Source organism: Crinia signifera, chromosome 4, assembly GCF_055691185.1.
Source record: "Crinia signifera chromosome 4, ASM5569118v1, whole genome shotgun sequence".
NCBI classification, from domain to species: domain Eukaryota; kingdom Metazoa; phylum Chordata; class Amphibia; order Anura; family Myobatrachidae; genus Crinia; species Crinia signifera.
This window is the reverse complement of record NC_139220.1, coordinates 223,680,565-223,693,682: the sequence shown is the minus strand read 5'-3', so window position 1 is coordinate 223,693,682 and position 13,118 is coordinate 223,680,565. Positions and strand designations below refer to the sequence as shown.

General features: G+C 48.0%; 1 protein-coding gene across 1 annotated transcript in view; it reads right to left on the bottom strand.

Moving 5' to 3' along the window:
* The window catches only part of PRTG (protogenin), a 128,891-nt gene that overhangs the window by 23,200 nt on the left and 92,573 nt on the right, over nucleotides 1–13,118 (bottom strand). The window contains exons 12-15 of the mRNA XM_083183864.1: nucleotides 9,469–9,564; nucleotides 8,541–8,727; nucleotides 6,875–7,002; nucleotides 6,159–6,329 (exon numbers count right to left, since the gene is read on the bottom strand). Coding sequence (XP_083039990.1) covers nucleotides 6,159–6,329; nucleotides 6,875–7,002; nucleotides 8,541–8,727; nucleotides 9,469–9,564 — 582 coding nt within the window. The remainder of the gene's footprint in view (nucleotides 1–6,158; nucleotides 6,330–6,874; nucleotides 7,003–8,540; nucleotides 8,728–9,468; nucleotides 9,565–13,118) is intronic.

The following is a 13,118-nucleotide window of genomic DNA, read 5'->3' as shown; positions in this document are numbered from 1 at the left end:
GCAGCGATCCCCCCCCGTTTGTATGGGAGTCAGCGGGGGGGCAGGCAGTGGGGGTCTGGACTGCTCCACCTTTCCACTAGATCACCAGGGACAATTAGTCAGGCTATGTCCCGGGGGTTGATGCCTGAGGGGGAGGTTAGACAGCCTGGGAACCTACAGCCATACACATTGGAAATGTTGTATAATGGGCCTGGTTAGTACTTGAGTGGGAGACCACATAGGAACACCAGGTGCTGTAGGTTAGTCCCTCCCCCACCCCTGGGGAAGTGCTGAGGCTTGCTCTCTGATTGCCCCAGGTGTCCCAGCTCCTCGTTAAGGTCCTAATCAGCAGCCATTCTGGCACTTGCTGGGTTTAGAGATGGAGGCTGCTGGGATTCTCCCCCACACCCTGCTCCTGGAAGCCTGGTGTGTGTGTAGTATTTCTCCTCTCCTGCTGCTGGCTGGATTGTTGAGCTCTGCTGATGTCTTCTTTCCAATATCATTGGAAGCTTGAAGACAGCCTGGGATCTACAGCTAATGCTGTATATTGGGCCTGGTTAGTACTTGAGTGGGTGACCACATAGGAACACCAGGTGATGTAGGATTGCCCCAGGTGTCCCAGCTCCTCATTAAGGTCCTAATCAGCAGCCATTCTGGCACTTGCTGGGTTTAGAGACGGAGGCTGCTGGGATTCTCCCCCACACCCTGCTCCTGGAGCCTGGTGTGTGTGTGGTATTTCTCCTCTCCTGCTGCTGGCTGGATTGTTGAGTTTTGCGGATGTCTTATTTCCAATATCATTGGAAGCTTGAAGACAGCCTTTGATCTACAGCTAATGCTGTATATTGGGCCTGGTAAGTACTTGAGTGGGTGACCACATAGGAACACCAGGTGCTGTAGGAGTACGGAGGGGGTAATGGTTAGCATTACTGCCTCACAGCACTGAGGTCCTGGGTTCGATTCCCACCATGGTCCTAACTGTGCAGAGTTTGTATATTCTCCCCGTACTTGAGTGGGTTTCCTCCGGGTACTCCGATTTCCTCCCACAATCCCAAAAAAAAAAAAAATTTTTTTTTTTTTTGCCCCAGGTGTCCCAGCTCCTCATTAAGGTCCTAATCAGCAGCCATTCTGGCACTTGCTGGGTTTAGAGATGGAGGCTGCTGGGATTCTCCCCCACACCCTGCTTCTGGAGCCTGGTGTTTGTGGTATTTATCCTCTCCTGCGGCTGGTACTCTGATGCTGTCTTCCTTCCAATATCATTGGAAGAGATGAAAGTTTGAAACACTGTCACCATTCATAGTATTGGCTTTGCATATACGGTGTCTCCCTTTCAGCTTGCTGAATTGTTGAGTTTATTTGCCCATACCAAATGGCTTTGCTAAAGCTTTGTGGGTAAGGCTGCAAGTGTGTTGCTTGGGTGTCAGTGTTGTAACTGCTGGTGTTTTTTGTCTTTTATCATGGACAGTATGCCTAAGGCGAAACCTGGCAAGGAGACTCCATCTCCGATGCAGCGTACCTGTAGGGTATGTGTGGACATACTCTCTCGGCAGGAGGAGGATATCTGTTCCAGGTGTTTGGCCCTTGAAGCAGATCTTCTGCTGCCTTCACAGCAGGAACCGGCCTGGGCTTCGACCTTGACTCAGGTATTGACATATTGACCGCTTGTCAACTCCTTACCTCCTGCGCCCCTGCCCCCTGTGCCCATGCCCCCTGTGGCAGTGGCCAGCACCAGTGTTGGGGCAGCTCCTGCTTATGTAGAGCCCCCTTGGTGGCAATCCTTTGCACAATCTGACGGCTACTCGGGCGGGCAGGGATTCCAGGTGGCAGTGTAGGCAGCAGAGTCCCGATGCGGGTTCTCCGCGTTCCGATTCGGATTCCAGCTCAGTGGTGGAATCCGCAGGGGCCGATGACACTTTGTCCTCAGCGGAGGTAGAGTCTCTGATGCAGGAGGTTAAGGCAGTCCTCCAGAGGGAGGATGAGGCTCCTGCCCCTAAAAGTAAAGACCTGCTTTTTAAGCATCTTAAGAAAGTATCGGCCCAGCTCCCGCCTTCGGCCCTCATGGAGGATTTATTGGAGACTGCGTGGTCTCAACCGTTTAGAAAGTTCCAGCTTTCCAAGCGACTTACTACTTTTTAACCTGTTCCTCCCACAGAGAGGGTTAAGTGGGAAAATCCTCCCCTGGCGGATGATCATGTTGCGCGATTAGCTCGCGCTTCAATACTGCCCATTTCGGATTCTTCATCTTTGAAGGACCCCTCTGAGAATTTCCTCAGGACTGCTTTTCACAGGCAGGGGCCATTGGGTGTACCACGCTTGCCGCGTCATGGGTGGCCAAGGCAGTGTCTGAGTGGGCGGGCAAGGTGGAGAGAGGTTTGTCCGATGGCACTAGTCCTTCCTCTAGATTTTCCTCATCCACTAAGGGAGCCAAGCCCTGCACCAAGCAGCCCTGGGCTACCAGACGTCCAGTGGCTAAACAGGTCAGGGAGGTGGTATCCAGGGGCTATGCCCTGACATTCCGGTTCCCCCCTCCTCAGTGTTATTTTTGCACGGGTCTTCCAAAGGACCCAGCGAAACGACAAGTGCTACAGCTTTCCATCTGCTCTCTTTTGGACTCAAACGTCATTGTTCCAGTTCCTCAGGAGCAGAGGGGCCAGGGGTTCTTCTCCACCCTATTCTTGATTCACAAACTGGATGGTTCTCACCGTCCTATCCTGATTCTGAAGTCGCTCACTATTTTTCTGCGAGTGCCGATGTTTCGCATGGAGTCCCTGCGTTCGATCATTCTCTCACTGGAGCCAGGGGACTTCATGGCCTCGCTAGATATACTTCACATCCCCATCCGACAGGAACATCAGCACTTTGAGGTTCGCCCTTCGGGTCGAACACTTCCAGTTCAGGGCGCTACCTTTTGGTCTATCTACGGCTCCCAGGGTGTTCACCAAGGTGATGGCGGTCAGGGCTGCACACCTGCACCGGCTGGGGGTTCGGATGATTCCATACCTGGACGGCCCACTGATTTTGGAAAGTCCCCAGACCTACTACGGAGTCATTTGCAGGTTGTGATTACACTTCTGTTATCTCACGGTTGGAGGATAACCTGGAAGAAATCGTTTCTTACTCCTTCCCAAAGGACACTTCACTTGGGAGCTCGGCTGGGCACTAGAGAGTATATCTTCCAGAGGATAAGATCCACTCCCTTCAGAGGAAGATTCATTCCCTTATAGGTCACAGAAGGGTCTCAGTACACAAGTGTATGGTGGTGTCTTCAACATGGTAGAGTATACACAGTTTCACTCGCGCCCACTTCGGCTTTACACTCTCAGCCAGTGGACAGGAGATCATACTCGTCTAAGGAGTCAATTGATCACACTGCCCCCGAAAGTTCGCCTGTCTCTCACATGGTGGTTAAAGACAGACAACTTGTCTCAGGGCCGCCCGTTTTGGATTCCAACCTGAGTCTTGCTTACCACAGATGCCAGCCTACGGGGCTGGGGAGCGGTTTGCAATTCTCAATCTTTTCAGGGTCGCTGGACGGCTCAGGAGAGTCGCCTTCCGATCAATCTCCTGGAATTGAGAGCAATCCTTCTGGCTCTTCAGAGGTTGGGGTCCCTCATCCGAGGGTGCCCTGTAAAGATCCGGTCCGACAGCACCACGCCTGTGGCCTTTATCAACAGGCAGGGCGGGACATGCAGCAAAGGAGCGATGAAAGAAGTCTCCAGGATATTCAGGTGGGCGGAGAAGCAGATTTCTGCAATCTCTGCAGTCTTTATCCCAGGGGTTCTCAATTTTGAGGCAGACTTTTTAAGTCGGCAAGATAGTGTACGCATTCCCCCTGTTTCAACTCCTACTTCGCCTTCTGTGGAAGTTCAGGAAGGAGGGAGGAATGATGATCCTAGTGGCCCCAGATTGGCCCCGTCGAGGTTGGTACGCGGATCTATGGAACCTGTTGGTAGCCTCTCCTCTGAGTCTACCTCTGCGCCCAGACCTAATTTCACAGGGGCCATTCCGACACCCGGACTTGAGTCGCCTGGCTTTGATGGGCTGGCTGTTGAGGTGTCCCTCTTTAGAAGTTTTCCGGGCACTTCAATCGCCTCCTTTCGAGCCTCTGGAGGAGGTGGATCTGAAATCCTGGAAGGTGGCTTCTTGTTGGCTATTTCCTCAGCACGAAGGGGGTCTGACATGAGTGCATTATCATGGAAACCGTCTTTTCTGGTATTTCACCCGGACAGGGCGGTTCTTTGTACCAAACTGGATTTTCATCCAAAGGTGGTGTCTGAGTTTCACCTTAACCAGAAAATAGTGGTGCCTTCTTTTCCAGGTTCTTCTGAAGCTGAAGCTTCTCTTGATGTAGTCCGTGCGTTGCAGATTTATCTTCGCAGGACTAAGTCAACTTGTAAGTCGGGTTCACTGTTTGTGTTTTATGGGGCCAATAAGAGGGGCTGGCCCGCTTCCAAACAGTCCTTGGCGAGATGGCTCAGATCAGTGGTTCGCCAAGCGTATTTTTCTGCACTGATTACTCCCCCGGAGGGGATTACTGCACATTCTACCAGGTCTGTGGGTACATCCTGGGCCGCTAATCGAGGCGCCTCGGCTGAACAGCTCTGTAAGGCGGCTACTTGGTCCTCTTCCCAGACCTTTATCAAGTTTTATGCATTTGATACCTTTGCATCGGCTAATGCACAGTTTGGTAGACATGTGCTTTCCGCAGTCCAGGAGCGTCCCCCACCCGTGAGGGGACAGCTTTAGGACGTCCCAGCGTGAACTCCTGTGCCCCCTAGTGGACGAAAAAGAAAATAGGATTTATGGTCTTACCTTGATAAATCCCTTTCTTTGAGTCCATAGGGGGCACAGGACGCCCTCCCAGACGCACCTGGTAGCGGGGCTTCCTATGTAGGAAAGTTCCATGGCTTTAGGGCCTGTATGCTATGTGGGTGTGCGTTTGCTCTTCCTTCTTCTCTGGCTCTGCTCCTACCTTGGGCTTGCTAACGAAACTGGTGACCCAGGGTCAGGGGGCGGGTTATGAGGGAGAAGGGAGGCAGGGAGCATGCTGGGTACATTTTTGTAACCCTTTGGTGCACGCTCTGCTACCTCACCTCTCATACCCAGCGTGAACTCCTGTGCCCCCTATGGACTCAAAGAAAGGGATTTATCAAGGTAAGACCATAAATCCTATTTTTACAAATGAATAGTCAATGAAGTCATGATGTATACTAATGTATATATATGTAACCCAGTGATGCTGTTATTGGTATCACACAAATCCCCCCCCACATGGTCCACCCCCCTTTAAAAAAAATACCAGGATGGGGCCAGAGGTACAGTAAGTTGGTATGCATACCTACACTGACAGACATGGGGGGATATTCTGGTTGATTCGCAAGGCTGCGAATTCGCAGCCTTGCGAGTCCAACAAACCCCGCCCGGCGAATGAACGCCCACCTGCCTCCCCCTCGCAGTGCGGGTTCGCCCGCACAGGCTGCGAATGGATGTTTTGCATAAACATCCATTCGTATGCCTCGGGTAACACCCACATCTTTCGATGGTCGGTGACCATCGAAAGATGTGGTGCGTGCACGGATATAACAGTGACTTACATATGCGTGCAGCACGCTGGCACAGATATGGGCGGGCAGCTGACATCCGGTGATGTCAGCTGCCCGTCCCCCACACCAGCGTCACCACCTCATTACCATGAGAACGCCCAGTGTTCTCATGGGAACGCCCATGGAACACTGGGTGTTCCCATATGGTAATGGGGAAGCCCAGCGCCCCCCGCACGCCGTCATGGGTGCATGCACCCGGCGAACCGAAAGTTTGCCGTGGGTGCATGCACCCTACGTCTGCACATGCACAGAAACGCGCCTGCGCAGACGTGCAACATCGGTCCTCCTTGCGAATGCACGGAGGACCGAACGAATGTGAATAACCCCCATGGTCTGTTATGCACATAACAGTAAAAAGCTTCCAGGACCAAAAACATGGGGCCAGAGGAACCAAGCTTCAAAAAGTGATAAAGTGGAGAGTGATAAACAGCCAGTTAATCAGCTCCTAACTGCCATGTTACAGGTGGGGTTAAAATGACAGTTAGGAGGTGACTCACTGGTTGTTTATTACTCACCAATGTATTACTTTGGTAAAACAAGTGCATCTGGCCCACGAACATGAAGTGTTAAGGTCATTACCATCTCTGTGCATGATCTGCCACTCGCCAGCCACCCAGTCTTTTCTAGATGCATAGAGTATTGTGTAACGTGTGACAACAGAATCCAAGTCCTCAGGTGGTTTCCAGGAGACCAAAGCAGTATTTTCCTCAATCAGTGTCACCTTGATACCCACGGGTGGACTAGTAGGGGCTGCATGAAAACAATAGTTAGCTTCAATACAGGTAGACAGTGACTACATTCATAAATGTTTGTGAGCTTAGATGAACTTTTTGAGCATATTTAGATGAATATTTGAGCATTTATACTAAGCTGAAACAATGCATTAGTTTGCTGCTTATTTGTGGCTATTGTATTAACACAGATGTATACTGTAGGTTTAATCTGAATCTACTATAGTAAGCAAAGTGCTTACTGGGCATTAGAAAACAATTCACTGGGCAGAAACAAGAGGACTGCTACTAACAATACATACATGAATTTGCGCCTTATGTTATGCCTGAATAGAAGGCAAAAAAGCATTTTCTGTATTTAGCACTGTAAATAATTTACACACATATTTACTGTACATGAACCACTTTCAGGTTTATATGCTGTACAAATGTGTATTCTACACTGGCGCTTACAATAACCATCCTCATTCCATGCAGCAGTCTGTGCAGACACCGTCTTACAAGGCCTGTGGGACTGCTAGCATTCAATCCGCTCTAAAAGTAAATGGCTTTCACAACTCCTACCTTCTCGCAGGGTGGAATGGTAAACCACAGGACTCCAGGGACTCGACAACTGGTCCACATGCAGCCTTACAGCAAACTCATACTTTGTGTTTGCTTCAAGATCCTGAACTAAAATACGAGGCTCTGACCTGCAGGACACACGGAAAGTACATGTCTTTAGCTGGATATCACTCAGGACTCGGAGATCACATTTCCAGCATGTCTGGACTATACAGCTACACAGAATCACACTTAAAGAAATGTTCTGTTGAACTGTCAGTATATGATTACATACATACTGTACTGTACATGTGCAGGCAATAAAAGGTTCTGTAGGTTTGTTATTCAAAGTATACATTGCACTTTGGTGTTACACAAGCTTCAATTATATCAAATGAAGATAGAATGTATAAAAGGTTAAGGGGCAGATGCACTAAGCTTCAAAAGTGATAAAATGGAGAGTGAAAAATAACCAGCCAATCAGCTCCTATCTGTCATGTCACAGACTGTGTTTGAAAAATGTCAGGTAGGAGCTGATTGGTTGAATGTTTTTCACTCTCCATGTTATCACTTTTGAAGCTTAGTGCATCTGGCCCTACATTTGTTGGGTCTGTAACTATTTTGATCTTACTATGTAACATGTTTTAAAGGGCCACTGGCCTAAAGCCAGCCAAAAATGCAGCTAGATAACTGTTTGATAAAGCTGCATGACAACCACACCAGCGAGAAATTTGGTAGCACGCATATAGTCAAAGTACACTGAATTGTTTTGTTCAAGTGCTTTAAAAACTGCCTGATTGCATGTACAGATGTGTCTCCTCATTCATTTTTGCTGCAGTCACGGCAAATAGACCTTTTTGCCACACCATGTTGTGTGAGATTATTCTAGTGTCAGGCATCTTTTTTGCTAAAAAGTGTCTGAGCTGGGGTATTCAATGAAGTACCGGTTTTTAGGCTAGTCGAGAAAAACGCCACTTTGGTTTTTTGGGAAGTTAGATTCGCCCCAATCAAAGTGCCATTTTTTTGACTGTCAAAAAGCATGTGGATTCACGTGAGTTGTTTTGACATCCCCGTCAGCCCAGATCACCCCCACACACTAGAAGGATGTTAATCAGGGTTGCCGACTGTTAAATGTTCCTCTCCGGGAGAAGCCCGGAGAGGAGTCTTTCCTTACCCGATCGGGGGGCGGGGCTTGACTGTGACATCATTAAGCCCCGCCCCCATTCGGGAAATAGGCGAAATGACTGATCTCCATGGAGGGGGCGGGGCTAAATCACAAGATTGTGCCATTTTAGCTCCGCCCCCTCCTCTGAGACCCGCGGATTGCGGCATTTACATGCCGCGATTCGGGGGGCTCAGGGGGGTCCCCCAGATTCCGGGAGGGTTGCCCACCCTTCCGGGGGGCCGGGAGGGGGACACGATTTTCGGGAGACTCCCGGGAATTCCAGGAGGGTCGGCAACCCTGATGTTAATGAAGGGTGGAACAAACACTGTTGGGCAGTGCCAGATTAAGGGCCATCATTCTGTCATGATGGTGGGCCTGTTTTTATGTGGAGGCCTGGAGCTGCAGCTCCATCTGCCCCATTGTTAATCCTGCTGTTGGTTGTTAGGGTGTGTTCAAACTCAGAAGCAGTTTATCCTCGAAACAGCAGCAGCAAGTAAGTGAACAGTGCAGAACTTTACTTACGTTTGCAGATAGATGACTAAGGAAGCATTCTGTAGGCCCACAGGATTGCAGCGTACAGTATAATTTATCGCCTGTCCAGAGGAGAATGCAGGTCGCCCCCAGTGTAGGTAGATAGAAGAAGAGCTGTTCGCATTAGCATACAGATGATGAGGTGGTGGAGGAGGGGGGATCATGTGATCAGGGACAGCTATTTGAAAGCAGAAAAGTAAGAATTATCATTCTGTCTTACACTTACTGGAAGCCAACAAAAGAATATGGTAGTTTTCCTACTTCAAAGCTTAAAAAGACGTACTTGTTAAATGAACCTTTTGACAGTATTCCAGTTTTAAACCAACATTTAAAATAAATAAATAATATCTATATATATATATATATCTATATATATATATATAGATATATATATATATATACAGCTGCCCTGACGAAAATATGATAAAATATTGAAACGTTGGCGTCTTAAAGGCTGTACCTCTGTTTCCTCTTTGACTGAGTGCCGCCGCACCCCGAATGTATACAGGACTCCTGCATGCTGAGCATTAGGCTGTTCTATCGGAAGGCACCAGTATCGTTACTCTTTGTATGCAGTGAGTGCCAGAATCAACGCTAATATATATATATATATATATATATATATATATATATATATTGTGGCATCTTTATGCTTAATATGGTCTTACGTCTAGTACAAGCATTGCTGTGTATATTGTACAAGCATCTGCAACTTCAATTATTGTGTACCTTTCACCCACAACCAATGCAGTCAGGCATTATATGTGCTGAACTAATGTGCCTCATGCTTTCATAGGCTCACCTTCTCCTTAAAATTGGCACACCCTACAAAATGGCAGCCTCCTCTGCATGGAGACAATGATGATTAAGCTTTATATTATCTTTCACATATGGCTTTGAGATGTTCTGAATCACTTACAAACACAAATTGGTGTGCTGACTGTTTGGTCCGCTTGATAACCTTCATCCATATTATTGTAAGCAAGTAACCTCACATGGTACTTTCTTCTGGGATCTGCAATAGAGACAAAATGCAATGACTTATACATAAATGCACCCAAGAAATATAGGCTTATATAAATATCCATATCACTGCATAGAGAAGTTTTAGATATATGCTCTTGTTATTTATTTATATAGACACTGTGAAGTAAACTACAATTCTAGTGCACTTTCAAAATATTTATATTCAATTATGTCTGCTGAAAGACATGCTTAAGGCAATACAGGACGATGAAGAAGAAGACAGACATTTCCTTTTTCCTGTGTAGCGATGTTAGGTCACAGCTGAAAACCCATCTTTCTAAAGAGCAGTTAGTGAAGGAAGCGTACAGTAGGATTAATAAGGCTGCTCTCCGGATTTCTATGGAGTGTCCATAATCTACGCCTCTGGCAGCATTGTAAGGGAGGGAGAAAGCACGCTTTCATAACCTTTAGCTTCACATTAATCAAAGTCACCTCTGTATATTTCACAATTGCCTGACATATACCCTTCAACTTTAATCACCCTTTAGTTTATGTCCATCATCCCAGATTTTTACTGTATTGAGGTATTATCTTACAGCTGTGTATCCTACTCCCAACACTCTTATTTATTCACTTTTTTTTTTTTTGGGGGGGGGGGGGGGGGGGGGCAGAATATTCTGCAGTGATTTACTAATGGGAACAGACACTGCAATAAAACAAGACTGGGTATTAGCAGACACACAAAGAGGTGAGAAGGCCCTGCTTGCAAGGTTACACTCTTAAATATATTAAACTAAAACTAGATGTACTAAGCTTTGGAGAGTGATAAAGTGGACAGAGATAAAGTACAAACCAATCAGCTCCTGTCATTTTGAAAACACTGTCTGTAACTTGGCAGTTAGGAGCTGATTGGCTGGTACTCCACTCTATCTCTCCTCAAGGCTTAATATAGCTCCCTCTCTTTATTTGCGGGTGTAGCTGGGCTGTAACAGGGAGTTCCCATGTAGACAACATTCAGTTAGACTCTAGTGCAACCAGTACACCTGACATATCTTTTACATAAAGGATATGGCTGATGCAAGTATGCCTCGATGATGATGATGACAACGAAAGGTGTCAATACATATATATAAGTAGGGTGGATCTGCTTGCAAAAACCTGTAATGTGGTCCATAGATCTAAGTAGTAAATCCCCAATGCGAAGCAGATCAGCAATCCAATTTGTCCATCGGTAGAATCCTGGGTGGGAGGTGGGGGCTTAGCTCCTAGCAGATTGTAAAATAAAATGGTGTATGGAACCCATATGGTTCCTTAGGGCTCTTTGTCAGGTTAAATCAATCCTTATTTAGGAGTTCCAGTTCAATGGATCATCATCACCAGAGATTTAGTACCTCTGAAATAGAGACAGCGAGGATCGTGCTCATCTGAAGCCCCCTGCGTATATACCAGTGATAGAAGCTGTAAACGGTTCACTGCTTAGTTTTCTGAACTGTGCACTCAACAAGCAGCTCACTGCATTCCCAGGAGCATAGCTGTAGGCAGTTTAGCAGAATGCCAAATGCCGCACATTTATAAGCTATTCCCCTGGGTTCATACTACTTTCAGACCGCAAATGCCGTGTCGCACACGGGATTAGGACACGGGTCCCATCCCCAGAGCAACACGGCAATGCGGTCTGAAAGTTCCGACACCGACACGGCATATTGCCGAGTCGGTGACGTCACATGGGGCGGTGCTGGGCTGCGGCGCGTCATCGGGGGCTCGGGAGGAGGCAGTACTTGGAGCTGACAGTGCTGCCTCCTCCATACTGTGAACGGGACACGGGTCGCTCGACCCAGGCACCCGTTCACACGGGTCATAGCCGTGTTCAACCCTGGTCAATACCAGGGTTGAATAGCCGTGTTGCTCGACCCGTGGTGCCCTTTTCAGACCGCACCGTGACCCATGTTTAGGCCCCGCGAACACGGCAATATGCCGTGTTCGGAGTGCGGTCTGAAAGCAGTATAATACTGCTTTCAGACCGCAAACCCGGGTGTAACCCTGTATTTTGAACATGGGTCGATCCTTGCTGCGACCCAGGTCAGACTCCTTTTGACACCCGGGTTATTTCCTGGTTGGCCGCTTTCACACTGGACCCGGGTCAGCACAGCAAAACCTATTGGTGTAATTAAAAGAGGACTTTTTTCAGGCACAAACATAAGGTCATAAAGGAAACAAAAGTGAGGGGCTGAGAGGAATGCTGAGCGATGTCTATATGTGCGCAGGGGGAGAGCCTCTCTTTTAGCTATGTTTTGTAAACCACAGCATCTTTTACTGTTACTGTCATATCTGTGCATTTCTTCGTCTACCCTTATATTCAGCAATTCCCACACCTCCTCATCTGACCAAACTGAGGACATGGCTGTGCTACTGCCGGAATGCTGCCTCAGGCATGTGCTCTGCAGTGAGCTGCTTGTTTTTCCGGGCTCTGGCCACTGACCTCATGAAAGGAGACAGAGGAATCATCAAATAGCTGTGATTGATGAATTCAGTGTTGAATAACCTGGGTAGGGAGCTTTCAGACTGCACCCCAACCCGGGTTAGAGCCGTGTTCAATGCTGGTCAAGACCAGGGTTGAAATGCAGTGATACTCAACCCGGGTATTTTCACAGTGGCACTTTCACACCGCACCTCGACCGGGGTTGAAGACACATGGACACGGCAATAACCCGGGTCCAGAGTGCGGTCTGAAAGTGGTATAACAGACACGCAGATCAAGATAGAGAAGGACAGATATAATTACTATTACCCACTACACTGTTAAAAAATGCCTCATTATCCACTGAAATATCTGGGTAAGACACTTTGTTAGAACCATTTATTACGGGTTTACCAAAAAATAATTCATAAATAAACATAAGAAATCTGCAACTGAGCTATAAATCTTTTTCTCCTGCATTTTAAATAACCAATGTATGCAGAAAACACAAGTTATTTCAGGAACAGTTTTTGGATAATGGGGCAGATGTATCATTAAGCTTGTTACGTTTGTGAAATAACGAGTCCCGCTTCTCCTGCATAACGAGGAGAAGCGGGCACTCGTTATGGGGAGATGTATTAACATCCCCCAAGCCGACAAGGAGAGCCGTTATGCCCAGCGTTAACGGCTCTCCTTATCGGCTCCCTCGCCGCCCCGCACATGCGCACTCCCCGTCGCCCCCCCTGCCCGGCTTACTGGGCATGCGCGAGATCTCGCAAAAACCGCGAGATCTCCAGCGCAGCCCAAGCCAGACGCAGGGCTAGCGTTGTCCCCATAGTGGGGGATAGGACAACGCTAGCCCTGAGCTGGCGAAGCGGCCGGGGCGAATTAACGCCTTGAAGGCTGTTAATACATTGCCCCGGCCGTTAATCCCTGGGGGGGATTGCAGGGACAGCCCCGCCGAGCGTAACTCGGCGGGCTGTCACTAGCGCACGTTAGGTGCGCTAGTAATACATTAGGGACAGACGTAATCCCCCCCAGTTAACCAGCGTTAAGTGCATTTTTGCACTTAACGCTGGTTAATACATCTGCCCCAATGTTCCTTATACGTCTTATTTCTGCTAGCTTAACCTTTTTTTATTACT